General features: G+C 33.9%; 3 protein-coding genes across 3 annotated transcripts; 2 read left to right on the forward strand and 1 right to left on the reverse strand.

Moving 5' to 3' along the window:
* Positions 1 to 239: 239 nt before the first annotated feature.
* LOC105344468 (uncharacterized) lies at positions 240 to 4,721 on the forward strand. The gene is made up of 3 exons (XM_011452252.4): positions 240 to 528; positions 3,686 to 3,775; positions 4,462 to 4,721. Exons 1-3 carry the CDS (start codon positions 412 to 414, stop codon positions 4,639 to 4,641), a joined length of 387 nt encoding a protein of 128 aa, XP_011450554.3. The 5' UTR covers positions 240 to 411; the 3' UTR covers positions 4,642 to 4,721.
* Positions 4,722 to 5,001: 280 nt separating this feature from the next.
* On the reverse strand, positions 5,002 to 8,394 carry LOC105344469 (universal stress protein YxiE). The gene is made up of 4 exons (XM_011452253.4): positions 8,170 to 8,394; positions 6,888 to 6,983; positions 6,023 to 6,129; positions 5,002 to 5,352 (listed from the first exon to the last, which is right to left on the reverse strand). Exons 1-4 carry the CDS (start codon positions 8,249 to 8,251, stop codon positions 5,113 to 5,115), a joined length of 525 nt encoding a protein of 174 aa, XP_011450555.1. The 5' UTR covers positions 8,252 to 8,394; the 3' UTR covers positions 5,002 to 5,112.
* A 2,344-nt stretch (positions 8,395 to 10,738) lies between these two features.
* LOC105344470 (uncharacterized) lies at positions 10,739 to 13,072 on the forward strand. Its single transcript, XM_066081689.1, has 5 exons — positions 10,739 to 10,848; positions 10,934 to 11,133; positions 11,346 to 11,573; positions 11,686 to 12,300; positions 12,592 to 13,072. Exons 3-5 carry the CDS (start codon positions 11,471 to 11,473, stop codon positions 13,032 to 13,034), a joined length of 1,161 nt encoding a protein of 386 aa, XP_065937761.1. The 5' UTR covers positions 10,739 to 10,848; positions 10,934 to 11,133; positions 11,346 to 11,470; the 3' UTR covers positions 13,035 to 13,072.
* The last annotated feature ends 2,981 nt before the right edge of the window (positions 13,073 to 16,053 follow it).

The raw sequence follows: 16,053 nt of genomic DNA on the forward strand, positions 1-16,053 counted from the left end.
AGCATAATTGCACTTATTCGAGGTCAATTTATGGCCGCCTGCATAAGATAATAAATTATATCATACAGACGTAAAGATAAATTACATGTAGAAAGAAACAAACCAGTTCAATCCGGGTTTAAAAAGGAATACCTTTTTTTTTGGCTGACAATAACGCCGACTTACAAGTATCAATTTTGTTTCCCCAACAAAAAGGAAATTGAGAAGGGTTATTGATTGTACGGGAGGGCGGTTATTCATCGCTGTCATCAAAAGGCTCTATCGGGAACACAGCGGGGGGTGGATCTTTATACAGTCTATTCCCCTCCTCTCCGCAACAAGTGGTTCACAGAATATACCTTTATTAAAACGAGAAGTCTCATCATATGCACAATACTACCTGACCGTACATCGTCTCAAATACTGTTAAATATGCTGAGCATGAACACAGGCGCCATGACGTCATCTGTGTTAATTATCCTCCTGGGATTATCCTGTCAACTGGTGGATGCATCTTTGGAGAGCGAGATGAAGAAAATTCTGCCTATGGTTAGTAAACAACAAAGTTAATCAAGTTGAAAGAATTTAATTAAAACTATGATTATATCACAATTACACTTGTCATACAGTGAAATATGATGCATCAAAAATTTTGCATTTGAGTTAAACTGTAAATGAATTAGCAGGTGTTTTTTTTCGCGGGGTGTTTTTATAGTGAAGGATAAAATATACATATAGACAGTCTGCTATAATTATATTCATATTTACTTGTTGGTATACTTCCAATTTAGACCTTTTTACTTTCACACCATATATAATGAACAAGAGCTTAGTTTAGAGCCAAGCACATAAAATGACGCCTTATATAATCAACATGATATGTTTATGTATAATTTTGTACTTAATCTCCTTTAAGACGAGCTTACTTTTGGCATATAGTTCTAACATCCCAACTTTGTATATTTAGATTACAAGTGATTTGACTTTCAGTCCCAAGTCTCGACAGTTTTAAGGCTTTAAAAAAGGTTTTTTTCATTTCATTTCCTATAGTAAATGTTACAGCGCTTTTGAAGCTGAAGACAACTTAAAACAGACACCCCTATATGTACATGTAAAATTGAAAGAAAATCAGTTTAGATGTACATGTAGATGTTTCCTTTTTTAATCTCAAACTACAGTAATAGCTGTATCAATCATAATATGTTACTAACATGAACGAAAGACTAAAAATATTTACAAAATTTGCATATTTGCAATAAACCATACTAGTAAATGATTAAGGGCTTGGTTATACATGTAAACATACACCATTTTTAATAATTAAAAAAAAAATGATGTCCACTCTTGCCTCCGTGTATACCAGAGACTAACGCCAAAACATAAAGGGAAAGATGTTATTATGATATCGCTGTAATTAAATCTTTTTGTCTAAAAATCTAGCAATACGGCAGGCACGTAGCATCAGGGGGGGGGGGGGGGGGGGGCAGGGTGGCCTGCCCCCCCCCCCCCCACTTTTTCTCGCAGCAACTAATTTTTTAAAATTTACATATAAAAAGTTGAATTATCATGGAGTTGCCCCCCCCCCCCCTTATTTTGGAGGATATAAAAAATTAATATGAAAATAGGGAAATTAGAATTGAAATTGAAGTTATAATTTCCCCTCCCCTCCCCCCCCCCCCCCCCCCGGGAGGGATTTTGAAGGTTTTGGGAAAGGTCTTATTCCTTTTCTTTTTTTTTTGCTTGTCAAGATTTTTTGGAGGAGTCTGCCCCCCCCCCCCCCCCTCCCACTTTCAAAAACGATGCTACGTGCCTGTACGGAAATATTTCCAGAAACTAAATAAATGTTATTGTGAGGTGAGTTTCCTCTATTATATACCTCAGTGATTGTCAATTTCAGCTCGTGCTCCTATATATATACATAAACAGAAATATTATACCATACCTATACCATACCATAGAACCCGTGATATGATAGGAAACACGTATATAAAGGAAACAACTAATATTATATTATCAAATGATACGAAAAAAGCAAAAATCGTAAATAAACATAGTATGTAGCAAACTGTTAAAAAAATTACGAGAGAATATATATACACTGTTGTGTTCTGAATGCAACATAGTCATGTTTAAATGATACGACTCGTTAAAATTTTTACAATCATCGTTCATTCATTCTATTTCATAAAAAGTTTAAAATAACCTTGTATGCCCATTAATGGATTTAATGTTTAACAATAGTAAAGGAATTTTCAGTGACCCATTTATATAACGTACTCATTCCTCTTCTATTCTATACAAATTGAAAAGGAATTAATATCAAAAACGTTAAAAAAAAAAAAGGTTAGCTGTCAAAAGTTTTTCCTTGAAATCTCAATGACGCTGTATCGATTGATTCATCCTTTAGCACTTGAATGTGATATGAAGAAATAACATCCTTAAATGGCGTTTGTCAAAGGCAATTGCCGACTATTAATTTTATTATCTTCCAACACAATTGGTTTTGACAAAGTCAATATACCATATACATATCAACCAAGGACAGCTGTGCAATGCCGTTTTAATGTAAATATCTTAGTGTGGACGTAAAGAAATTCATTAATCACCATTGAATTAGATTGTCAATATCCAACAGAAAAAAAAGTGATGTATGTCCAGAAGTACCTTGTTTATACTCCATTGTTTTTGGATTAGCTCTATTTATACATATGTTGCTGAGATTGAGCGGTTTTGACTTAAGATAAATAAAGGCAATCATTTTTCGTAGCTACGGCGTTATTTGGTAAATAAAAGTTATATATGTTACGTGGGTATCTCGTGATGAACTATGCAATGGTCTGGATTCTTGGCTTTAGATGAGTTAAATTCACAATCCGTGAATATATATTGATGAACAGTCTTACTAATGCCATAGTTTATTGTCTTTTTGAATATTTTTTAATATTAAACCATCGATAGTCTTGAGGTACGGTAAAAAAAAGTTTTAAATATTTCAAATTTCCTTCCTTTCAATTTAATTTTACCCCCCCCCCCCCCCGGCCCTCTGATGCTACGTGCCTGCATGGAGATTCATTGTTTCAAGAAGTGACGGGTTATTATATTATTAGTTTTGATAATTAAAAGGGAGGTAACGCAAAACAGAATCACTATTTAACTTACTAGACGAATATATAACGTCGGTTAACTAAATTCAAAAATCATTACTGTAAATCATAGTGCTTTTTTAAAAAGGAAAAATCTAAACCTTATTTTGATTCTCGCTAATGCGAAGCGATAAAGTTCCAGTACATGGACGAAATGAACTGTTCCTTAAAGCAGCGTCTTCGATTGCAAAGGAATTAGTTGTATCTTCAGAGGCAAGCGTGAAAATCGGATAGTGATCCGATAAGAATTTCTTGCGCTTGCATTGCATTGTTCAACAGTAAATAGTTGAACCTGTTCTGTTTTCAAATATAGGAGTCGGCAAAACTTAGCAAAACCCAAAAATGTTCTGTGAATAATCACTGTTAAATATCAAATGAAAAGAAATAGCCAGCTATAAGTAGCAATATCCAGCCTAAGGTAAACTCAAGACGTGCAAATGAACGAAAATCAACAAAACGCAAATTTTTATGATACAAGCAAGTACACAATAGATCAGGCCATGCAATTTATATCGCCAAGATATGTTCTTCAAGTATCTATATGCCGTTTGCATTGTTTTCAGTGTACAGTCATAGACCGGTACATGGAGAACACACGTTGTTTCGACCCAGAAAACATGGAGGCCAATGAAGACAGGACGATGTTTGAAGAAGTGAGTACAATTAGACCTAATTTTCATAATCTTCCAACGAACAAATATTCTATCGAACTCTCTTCCGCTTTTACCGTGTTATTTAATTGGTTTAACTATTCAATTTATATATCTTTTGACGTCGCAAAATGGCAAACATTTAATTATGTAATTCTGTTCTGTAAAATATAGTTCATCGAACGCTTCTTAAATTTACATTTACTCAATAAATATAAATCAAATTAATATAATAATTTATATAAATCAATATAAATCAAATTCATAATTGTTAAAACCATTTAAACATTGTCAAACAGCAATGTTACGTAGGCCTTCCTATTTCATTGCCACACAGCCAAGGCTTTTCTAAATCAAAAGATTTCTGCTGCTTTTGAGTTTAGACTGTATATATTTCACTGAAAACCAGCGTCATTTTAACTTGTTTTGTTGCAAAAAAGATGCTTACTCCAAGGTCTTGTTAAAATGCTTCTAATTTAGATGCGTTCTTTTTGAATTGATAAGATTTTATGATACCAAATTGGTTTTTGTATAATACTGGTGTGACATCTCAAGTTAAAATTAACAGGAATGAATTGCACAGTTACCCAAATGCGTGTATGCCATAACCGGAGATTTTTATCTATCTATATACATGTATACGTCCTTTACATGAATGTAAAATATATTACATGTAACATTTTACATAGGAGTGTATATGCCCTGTCTATCGATCCTGCTTCGTGAAAATCATCGACCAAATCTCAGATGGCAACAGCATTGTTGACTTTGCGACGGCCGAGAAACGTTACATCTGCAAATCACAGAAGACCTTGGATGTAGAGCAGAAGAAAAAGAACGAAGCTTCTAACCACGCAGCTTCCGGTTAAATCAACAGTCCTCTGACTCTGCAAGTGCTGCAACCACATCATTGTTAAAAATAATTGAGAAATAAATATTCGTTACCTTCTTTTGTCTATTTTTATAGCTAAAAGAGTATAAACTGATTATAAATGAAATTCTATTCGTTTTGTTTTTTATATTATATTTTTATTGCATTTTAATCTCAAGAATAACAACTGATATGTAATAAAAAACTAAAAAAACTCATGATTCGAATTACTTGTGCACGATTATTAGAACACTTCATGAACACTGATAAAGAACAAACAAATTACCCTTAAGTTTTGTGTACAATTAGCAATGAAAATTTAAGAACACTATACGTATATTGGGTATAAAACATCTGCATATAAACAACCTTCTCCTCTCACACGACAGTACATGATTACAACTTCTACAAAGCCCGAGTATTCAACAATATTAAACACTTTATGTGTTCTTCATTTTGCATCATGTGTTTAATGATGATGATCCTCATGGTGGTGATGCATATCATGAAGGTCTTTATGACGACACACGATTACAGGTACGTCAGAGTGGTGTAATACGTAATCACTGACACTTCCCAGAAATGTCCGTCTGAGTTTCCCTGTACCACGTGACCCAGTAATGATGACGTCAGCGTTCACTTCCCGCGCGGCGTTAACTATGCCCTCGCCCGGTCGATTTGCATGGATGCTCTTCACAGAACCATTGATCTGAAATCAGGGATAGTTTAATTGATAATATGCTGAATCGGAGTTCAAACCAAGAATATTATTATATCTAAAACAATTAATATGTATAATAATGCAATGGTTCCAAGAAATGTAATAATTGTTAACTTCATTGAAGCTTATTACATGTAGTTTGACAGTTTGACACGTCAAGGATTACGATGGAAATTAACTTTGAAACGTGTGCAAAACCAACGAAAGCTATGCTAATGTAAACCAAATGGATTTGTCTTCTTAATCGAAAAACTCTTTAAGGATTTAGAATACATTTACTGCTTTCCGCGTGATATAACTAATCAATACGTGTATGAAATTTTAGCCCCACCTACCCTTATAATGCTCTTTCTTAGAAAAAAATATAAAATTGGTTTATCATTTTAAGAAAGAGAAAATACGGTTTTTTGTCATTCGTTGTTTAATTTAATGTCAGGTGCCCAACAGCGTAAATTTCTTACGTAAGATTGTTCGTAATATAACTGCATGTGCATTAATTTTGTTTATAAGAAATAAACAGGCTAGGTAAAAAATTTACCTGCTGATTAATGGAACTTAGACAAAACCGCACATAAACAAAAATCTGTTATGCAACGCGATGACAACGTAGCTGATAGTTTGTTAATATCAAAATACATGTATCAGATTTTGAACCTACATTATGTTCTCGTAGCAGGTCTGCAAAGTGTTCGAGTTTCTCCTTGATGTGCATTGCTTCTGTTTGCATCAGATCATTAATAGTACTTGAGTCAAACGAATACGGGGCTGAAAGTAGTAAAACAAAAAAGTAATTACATTAATGAATTAACCAGAATATTAGGATACTGAAAGAATACTATAGTCTGTCTCAAGTTATTGCTTCCATCACTTTTTGATGATTTTTAATAAAAATACACATACATGTGTAAGAAGTACAAATGAAATCGATGAAATGGAAAATATCCAACATATCTACATTAACACATTATCCTTTTTAACTCATAAAAGTTTACAGAAACGAAAAATAATTTCTTACGGAGATTTATAATGGGAAATGTTTACATCTTTTCTCCATTCGGAAGTACTCGGGACACCTCGCGTAATTTTTCAACGTTATCATCCGGGCTTATGAATGGCTGATGCAATGCAAATTCCCGTAGACTTTCTATTTTGTTATGTTTATTGAAACCTGGAGCGGCAGAGGGGGCGTTTCAAAACAGATAATGTGGACATTTTTCATATTAGTGGATGAACGTAGTTTGAGCACAAAGGTATTTATTATTATAGAAATATCAAGCGAAAAGTGGTGGAAGCAAAAACTCGGGACAGAGTATAGTAGATTACATTGGACTTGGTGTCTAATATTTTGATTTGAACGAACGATGCAGAAAAAAATATGAATAATTTCGTTTGTTTTATTTTCAAGTTAACAAAGGTCGAAAGAGAGAGAGAGAGAGAGAGAGAGAGAGAGAGAGAGAGAGAGAGAGAGAGGGGGGGGGGGGATTGTGGATGCTAAATATGGAGGGTGTGGCCAGTTTACGCACTGTAATACCACTGAGTGGTCTGTAGAACAGTGTGGAACTCCACTGAGTGGATCATGACCACGTGATCTGTTGGAAGATGCATGGATTTGCAGTACCCTGAAAAGAAAAACAATGTATGTGGTGAATAATAAATCATGAGATTCATACTCAGGCGTTCATTTAAATGAGCCCTGATGTACCAAATAGCTTATGATACTTGAAAAGTCGATGCATATATAACCTTTTTTTTGTCTATATAGAAGCATTTGTTTAAATATTTAAAGGATGATAGAATATTATGAAAATTAGTGTTAGTCAACAACTAAATTAGTAATAACCCTCAGAAGATGTAAACAGAGCAATGCTGTCATACAGAGTAATTACGGATTATGTCTGAAAAACAAAACGGAGGCAATAACATCAACAGCATTCCAAAATCGTCAACAAATGAAGGCCATGTCAGCGTTGTGACACGCTGACCATAAATTTTGACCATGTGTGCGTATGAGAGATGTGTTATCTTCCACTCATTTGATGTTACCTGATGTCCGCAAGCAGTGTTTGACTAGCGGCTTAAAGTAACTATCTAAAGATTATAAAGCCCAAATTGTTGCTCTGTTAATTATATATAAATGCACGTCCCCTCGTTCATTGCATATTCAGTACATGTATGAATTCAAAAATGTGTATTGATGGACATATGCGTTACATCTTTGACCCATTCAAGTCAGTTTCCTATTTGCAAGGTGCTTAATATTTTCCTGTTGATGCATGAATTATATCCCAGGACACATGAGGGTGCATAAACCTTAGTGAAGCTCCTTGACAGTGAAATTGAACCCCCCCCCCCCCAATCTTCGCTGGGTTAGGGTTTTTCGATCTTCTCCTCCAGCGTAACGACCTACTCCTCTAACTTTTTTTAAGTAGGAGAGGAGCAGATCAATAACTATCAGCGAACAATGATGCCCCCCCCCCCCATTGAATCATATAATATTGATAGGGTAATATAAACATTCTTAATCTGGCAAGAGAAATAAGAGGCACCATTCATGCATGATTGTAGAATTTTGATACCGGGTTTTTTAAATCAACATGATAGTTGCGATTAATGTCTACGAGCATTACCACCAAATGAAAGACGCAATGGAGAAAGTATGCATAACTCAAATACCACAGAACATGATCAATATCAAATCTTCAACACCCAGATAATGCATCTGTAGGTCACCGGACGTTGATATCTTGTATAGATAAAATTGCCTTCACATATATATGCCCTACTACTTTCACACATAGTACTTACATTCAAAAGCGTATTTAGAATGCTCACTGCCGTCAATAGCTATCAGAACTGTCCTAGTTTTAGCAGGGGTGGCTTCCGACATCTTGCCTCTATCGAAATATGTTTCGTTGTGATACGCTTAGTTTCTGCTGACCTACTTTCAGTGTTTACAAATGCGAGTGACTGACCAGCGCCGTTTAAAGCCAATGACGCGTTTTATCTCGATGTTTACTTGGGCGCTGTACACTCATCACAGTCAGCAGGTGGCAATAATAAAAACAGCGTCAATGAATGTGCATGTTTACACACACGTCGTGCACTTCAGCGCAAAATCTGATATTTACAAAGACAATCATATTTATCATAAGATATACAACAGAGCATTTGTCAATATTTTTTATCTTTTTTTAAAATTATTTTTTGATGATAATGATTTTGGTATATGATATTTTGTGGTTAAATTGTAACCATTTACCACCTTATTAATATTGTATACGTATATTGCAATAAAACTATCGATATAAAGTAAAAGACGGAGCTATATGCATATGGCTTAAAAACAAAAGAAAAGACGAGCGAAAATTATTTATAATAAATTAAAAAATAATAAAAAACTGAGAGGTTTTAAGAAAAAGCTAGGAAGAATACAAACTTTGAAATAAATACCCAGAATTAACTTACCTTCGATCACTAAATTAATAAAAACAAATATTTAACTGGCATGAAATAATTGATTTATATGAAATTATAATATTATGCTGCATGGATTTGATGCTTTCTTTTTTACAGTCCAAAAAAACATCATACAAGAATTCAATTCATATAATTCAACTGTTTCTTAAGATTGATTTATCGCTGAAAAGAGTAGGAATGAAAATGCATTATATATTGAATTGGAATTTCCAATAGGTATTAGCAATATGTGTAGTTACTTTGTGCACACGCAGTCTAATCCAAGATTGTGATGTTTTTAAAAATGTCTACATATGTTTGTTTACTAATTACTTATCAATATTTGTTAAACCTATGAATCGTACGGTTCTTGGTAATAAACATTACGACACAGTAATTAATCTGTTCATTGCCAACGGTGTACAGGAGTCCAATGGCAATTCTGTGAAATATCCATGTATTTTTTAATTGTTCCCGACCAAAGTCATCAAATCATATATACTATTTCAGTGAGAAATTTGAAAAAAACCCCACAAACTGCTTTTAATTTACAAGTACATGTATTTTTGATTTAATGTAGGAATAAAAGACATGTAAAATAAAAAAAAAAAAAGGAAATATTAAAAAAAAAAAGCCACATCAGCGAAATATTCTTTCAGAATTTTCAGCATTTTTTAATCGGCCATATTTGTTTGATTACAAATCAATACAGTCTATTTATAAAATTAGCCTATTGATACACTTGTTACACGTCATGACATTGAATAGAAAACAACATTAATGTACCCCTTCTAACATTGTATTTCTAACATTTCTTGATGATTTTACTAAGTACATTCGATATACATACCTTTACAACCAGTAAGACAACTCTGCTGTACGTATATGTTCGATAACTCAATAGATATTCGGAAATCGTTTATTGGTAGCATTATTGTAATATTAGGAATTATGGAAGAAAAAAAATTGACTTAGCCTGGTATTGTTTATTTGCTAACCATGGCCAATATTCATCATTACATCTGGCTTAGTGGTATCACTAAAATTAACATATCAATATATTATATTACATTATGAATAAAGTTAGGATTCTAACCGCTGTTGCACCGTTCAGAAACCAAATTGCAAAAATCTCACATTTCCATACATTCGCGTTTTATCTCAGCTAGACACATTTGTCATAACTTTTTCGAAATGCCCAAATACTATAAAAAAAAATCATTTTCATTTCGATACATATGAATTCATAGCAATATCTGAGTAATTTGTGGCTTGCTAACGTTCAATTACTGGCCTTTCGGTGATCGAGAATCGAGAATAATCTTTCTGTATTTGCTGTTTTCTTTTCTGGAGGTCGTTGACGGGCAAATGTTACACTCATTTGAATACTAAACAACTACCATCATGAAGACCCCCTGGTTAATTTGAAAATTGACTTGAATCATTAAAAACTGCATGCACATCACGATGATAAAATCCATGATATTACTCTGTACATAACAACAAGTAATGCACACTTTTATCTAGAAGGCAAAAGACAAACCAAATACATGTATTACAATTTAAACACATGTACTGTTTAAAAGTGCTATGTATATCATATCCACAACATTTTATAATTTTGCTTAATTATTCGATTTTTTATTACAAAAAATATAAAGGTCAGAGCTAATAAATTAGTTTAAAATATAGTTTATAAACAATGTGTGATGAATTCAGTGAAAAACACTTAATCTGATAAACTATACCAAATAAACGATTGATGCCCCCGGCCTAATTTTTTGACGATTTTATTTAACATTTCAATGTTAAAGCACTATGCACAAACCTGGGATTGCCAATAATGTATCCTAGCGGTTTACAGTAAAAATACATCATCACTCATAATCAACCTTCAAGCATTCATTTTTATGTTATTTTGCTTTTTACAAAGTGCTGTGCAACGGAGGCTTCCAGAAAAAAGCCAAATGTTGACGACGGTGCAATCTCTACAGCAAACCTGTCACGTTCAACACAGATAAGAGTATTGTAACGATCAAATCCTATTTTACTGACGGTAAACTTCTTTTTGGTTTAACATGGATAGCTACATGTACTCGTTGATATTTTTAAGCCTTGTGATTTTCACTAAAGGCAGTGAAACTCTGAACAGTCAGGACCGCTGCCATGGAGATGTGAATTCAAATGCAAAATTACAATTGGACATCGCAAAATTGTTAGATTTTTCGTCTAAATTAAGATCCGTGTCGGGGACTTTATACGGTGAACACTTGGCTTTGGTATCTTCTGCGGTGACCTCAGTAGGTGTACCTGGTAAGGCGCTTTATTTCTTTGACAAATTAGACAATAATCCATTCACATTTATTTTAACCTAAAATTTATGATATGATTTCTCATTATTTGAAATTCTGTAAAATATTGATTTACGTATTTGAAGCATCTGACAATTAATTTTAACAGTTTTTTTTCATATTTTTTGCTGTATATCACAAAGATGCATAGCGGATATTGTGGTTTTTTGTCAGTTTCAAAAGTACAAGCGGTATGTCGTGACCACCCATTACTGGTATTTCCTCATGCGGACGAATGTCAGCTGTATTACAACTGCTCCTTGACGTACTCCGATGTTCCTCCTCACTTAGAGCAGCACATGGTGGAATGTCCATATCCGAGTCTGTTCTCCACTAAGTCTTTGAGATGTGAGAACTTTACAGAGGTATGCTGTGGAATGAGAAAAGAGGTGAAGGATAAATGTAAGCATTTAACAATTTTTGACTTGTTGTTGTTGTTGTGATTCTATACACATCTCATTGCTTGTGCATGTTTATTTTTATGTATTAGTCACATCACAATGCATACTTATAGGCGAATATAGGATTCATTCGGGGAGCACCTCCACATGCGAATGGCAATATCCAAGCTGTAGCGGCAAAGAGGACGGTTATCATCAAGGTTACCAAGGCATCAATGCGTATTTCAACTGCTTTCAGGAGAGATTAATAAATACGGGCACGTGTGAAGACGATAGTTTGTGGAACATTTACAAGATACCGTATCATGGCCAATGCACCAATCCGTTCGAAGTTCCATTCCAAGATGGTGGATTCCTGTCAAGTTGCGAAGGAAAGGAAGACGGGAATTACCGATTTGAACATGATAGTTATTACAGACAACAAGGAGATTACTTTGGAGTCGGGAGACAATGTGATGCTTATTATCGTTGCCAAAGAGGCGTAGCGAGCGCTGTAAAATGTCCAAATGGAACCGTGTTCGAATCAGTAAGTAGAAGTTGTAAGCCTGGAAACCACTCCATTGAGTTAGGGTGTCAGCTTTATTGCAATCCAAATTTTAAGATGTGGAACGGTTTTCCAAATAATTTAGCAGAGTGTCCGTATCCAGAGCAGTTCTCTGACGTAACTCATCGATGTGAAAACTTTACAAAGGTCACGTGTGGATCGCGTCCACAAGTCAAAGACTATTGTGAGTACTTATTACATTTTATAATTTCTAATTGCATACATAGTATTTCGTTGTGTCGATCATATCGATCATTGACAAACAGTTTTTATATCAATTACTTTTCGAAAATACGTAATGCTGTAGTCATGCATATGCACCCTGATAACGTTACAAAACGTAAATGTAAGGAAAATTTATTAGTAAGTTGTATTTCATTTTCCACTATACCGGCTGTTATGGCTCTGTGTATTTTTAATGAGAAAACCTTTAAAGTCTTCTATCTTATTTTAAACTTTACATATATTTAACAAGGCAAGTACTGGGTTCAACTCTTCATGAATCGACATATGGGGAACTGTCAAGCTTATCACTTTAGCTGCGCAGGCTTACCTGACGGATTTAATGAACATCCGGTTAAGCGTCCTGGTCCTTTTTACATCATCTGTCTCCAAGAAAGAGTTATAGCTGAAGGAACCTGTCCGAGAGACACCGATTGGCAGGCGCAAATGTTTCCTTACAACGGCAAGTGTACACATCGATTCGCTATTCCAATTTCCTGGTTCAAAATTGGACTTCTTCCGGACTGTTCCGGAAAAGCTGACGGACATTATCAATATCCTACTAGACCTTGCGACGTCTACTACAAATGTGAAGGTGGGGTTGCAACCGCGGTGAAATGTCCACCTAATACAAACTTTGATACAGCCACTAGAGTCTGCAGTGTCAGTGCGTCTTGTTCTTCAGCACAATTATGATATCGATTATTTTGATTGCAATAAAACACGATGTAGAGTTTTAAGAGTCACCCATTCCACTTTTTCAAAAGCAAGGAAATGTTATCAAGATAGCATACTTTACAGGAGGAGTGTGGGTGATGGAGAGAGGTCCGAGGAATAATTGTGTTTTCCGGGGGGGGGGGGGTCGGTACCTATCTTCGATAAATTAATCCTGTGAATTTAAATAAATTTGAATTTTCATAGGGAGGGGCTTTTAGTGTTGTATAAAAACAATAAATTCACGATGACTTTGTAATATATATTTTTTTTAAAAATATTCACATAATTATGGTAAGCATATTACATGTAAAATAAAAAAAAATTAATGTTCAAGAAGACATTTAGTTTGATAAAACACATTTTATTATGTGACACTTAAAAGCACAACCAGTAAACTTAAGCTTATTATTGCAAAAGTGGTTAAAAAAAATGGAAACAAATAATATATAAATAAAGTGTGCAGCACATGCGTGCATTTCCACACATGTATATATTTATAAAAATTTTAAAAAATCAACAATATTGTAAATGAATTTCAAATAGCATAATAAAATGTTCATAACAAAACATTATCAAAATTTATTACATTACTTCTTATAAATGTTTAATTGTTTGATATACAATGTAATATCTATCAGGTATAACATTAACTTCATCCCTACAAAAACTACACTTTCTACTCTTTCATGCATCACTTGTCAAGCACAACAGTTCATTTATTAATATTATATGCAACAAGCTTAAGAAAATAATATGTTTAAGGAAAAGGAATTAACAGTTTTCAAGATAACATACAAATTAAAAGAGGGAAGAATGGTCCCAGGGATAAATGCACATCTCAGCACTTGATGTATCTCAAACATACAGCAAAGAAAATTTTCACTGGAGGGAATGTTTCTTAACAATATTAAGATTTAAGGAAAGTTAGCATAAGTTCTGTTTTTATCAAAAACTATGCAGCCATGCATTGAATGAAATGAAATTATATCAAAGGGAATTTCATATTTTCGCTGATTTACGTGTTGGTGCATTTGAGAAAGTTGACACTTGCAAATGTTAACAAATTATGGACAATGCATTTTAGGTCCCTTTATATTATTCATTTGACATAAAAATGATGAATTTTTATTCTACAGCAGCTGCTATGATGTCTGAATATACCATGGATAATTTAAGAACCTGTTTCACACTACAGACTTATTTCAAGGTACTTTGGAGTAATACATGTAAGAGTGATCCGGTGTTTGATGTACACTATAGAAAACATGAGAAAGCTGTCAATGTGACAGCAAACCGAATTTTCTTTTGTGTGAACAGTATCCATAATCCATTTGTCAACCCTGAATTGATAACACTACCTATTCAGAGAGATTGGGTACTCTATATGCAATATGCAATATTTTGCCAAAAAATAACTTTAAAAAGTTCAACGGTGGTATATTTTTTCAAAAATTAACAAAAAAAAAAAAATTATTACGCACATCTCTGATATAGGGGTATCCTATTTGCAATACTAAGCCAACAAAGAACTAAGTTCAACAGCTGGTAATTTTTTCTAAAATACTAACACGTCAAAATCCAAGTAATAAGCACATCTCCGATTTATACAATTGATCTCCAAAACAACAATCTCCTATCTTGAAAACTGTAGGAGAAGTTGTCCACGCAATCGGGGTACTCTGTTTGTAATTTTATTCCAAAAAATGACCAAGTTCAACAGGTGGAATTTGAAATGAAATTATCAAAAATCAAAATCTTAGTTATATGCACATCTCTGTACAATTGATCTACAAAACAACAACTACCTATCTTGAAAACAAAGGAAGAGGTATCCGTTAAACAAGGGATTTGGTAGCCACCCACCCACCTGCCATTTTCACCATTTCAACAACCAGATTTTTCCTTTGTAGAACCCTGTTAAAATATGAATCTTTTATGTACTCTTTGTGTCCTAAATTTTGTTTAAATGAAGTATTCTGAATGTTAGATTAAATCAGGTAAGATGGCTCACTACACCTTGATAAAGTTAATCAAATCAGCAGAAAATTTCTTGATAATGAAAGATAGCATAATGAATAAGAAGTGTACGAATAAAAAAGGCGAAAATATGCATTTTGGGATAAAAACAAAATGATTAAAAAATGATTCGGTAAACCAAGGCGGATTCACTTGAAAGTTGCCTTGATGTAGTGAATAAGGCCTATCTTAAAGTAATAAAAAAATTGAATGGCAAAGATTTTGGCAACACAAGTAAATAATTTATCAGCACTAATCCTTTGTTGAAAATACAAAATTCAAAATTACATTTCTTGTATTATATATACATGTATATAAAACACAGTTTTTCTATAGTGTACAGAGGATTTCTGTGCTTTTTACACCGGCAATCAAATCGATTACAATAAATTTTATATATTGCACGAATATGTTCTGTCACACACACGCACATTCTAGTGTATTCAGCAATCCTCTCAAACTACAAATGTAGTAGAGTCAGCTATATGGAATTCCTACTAGCTCTGGCTAGTGGGTTAACTTTAGCTCGATCGGTAGAGTGCTGGACTGGCGTGCCAGAGGACCTGGGTTCAAACTCCAACAGAGGCAACAAATGTCTCTGTTACACATGGATAAAGAACATACTCAGCTACAGACCCAAGATTTGTTAGTTTTTTATTATTTTGAAATTTCTGATGAGTTCTAATGTATCAAGGGCCGTAACTTTAATGAGCACTCGGTATGTAACAGAACCGCCTCATGTGCGATATGAGTTGTCGGCGTGATGGGATATTCTGTGTTCTTTTCACCACACTCTTTGCTCATATAACTTCAGAAAAGTTAACAGTGAATTCTCTCAATTCATTTTCATCTGGTACTGCTGGATGTTGATTATTAGCCTCCACGATTTTAAAATACAAACCGGTAGTATTCAGTATATAAAGATCATTTATTCTGATAGTTTTCTTCATATTCGGTAAAACCTCTTAGGTTGTGCATTACT

This window comes from Magallana gigas, chromosome 4 (assembly GCF_963853765.1).
Source record: "Magallana gigas chromosome 4, xbMagGiga1.1, whole genome shotgun sequence".
Lineage (NCBI taxonomy): Eukaryota > Metazoa > Mollusca > Bivalvia > Ostreida > Ostreidae > Magallana > Magallana gigas.

Bases quoted from the DNA above. Each gene is read 5' to 3' on its own strand.
- LOC105344468 (XM_011452252.4), top strand. From the start codon at position 412: ATGCTGAGCATGAACACAGGCGCCATGACGTCATCTGTGTTAATTATC. The intron at 529-3,685 runs GTTAGTAAACAA...CATTGTTTTCAG, and splicing joins TGAAGAAAATTCTGCCTATG to TGTACAGTCATAGACCGGTA. The intron at 3,776-4,461 runs GTGAGTACAATT...CATTTTACATAG, and splicing joins ACAGGACGATGTTTGAAGAA to GAGTGTATATGCCCTGTCTA.
- LOC105344469 (XM_011452253.4), bottom strand. From the start codon at position 8,251: ATGTCGGAAGCCACCCCTGCTAAAACTAGGACAGTTCTGATAGCTATT. The intron at 6,130-6,887 runs GTGCGTAAACTG...TACTACTTTCAG, and splicing joins GACCACTCAGTGGTATTACA to CCCCGTATTCGTTTGACTCA. The intron at 5,353-6,022 runs GTAGGTTCAAAA...CCCTGATTTCAG, and splicing joins ACCTGCTACGAGAACATAAT to ATCAATGGTTCTGTGAAGAG.
- LOC105344470 (XM_066081689.1), top strand. From the start codon at position 11,471: ATGGTGGAATGTCCATATCCGAGTCTGTTCTCCACTAAGTCTTTGAGA. The intron at 11,574-11,685 runs GTAAGCATTTAA...GCATACTTATAG, and splicing joins AAAAGAGGTGAAGGATAAAT to GCGAATATAGGATTCATTCG. The intron at 12,301-12,591 runs GTGAGTACTTAT...ATATTTAACAAG, and splicing joins TCCACAAGTCAAAGACTATT to GCAAGTACTGGGTTCAACTC.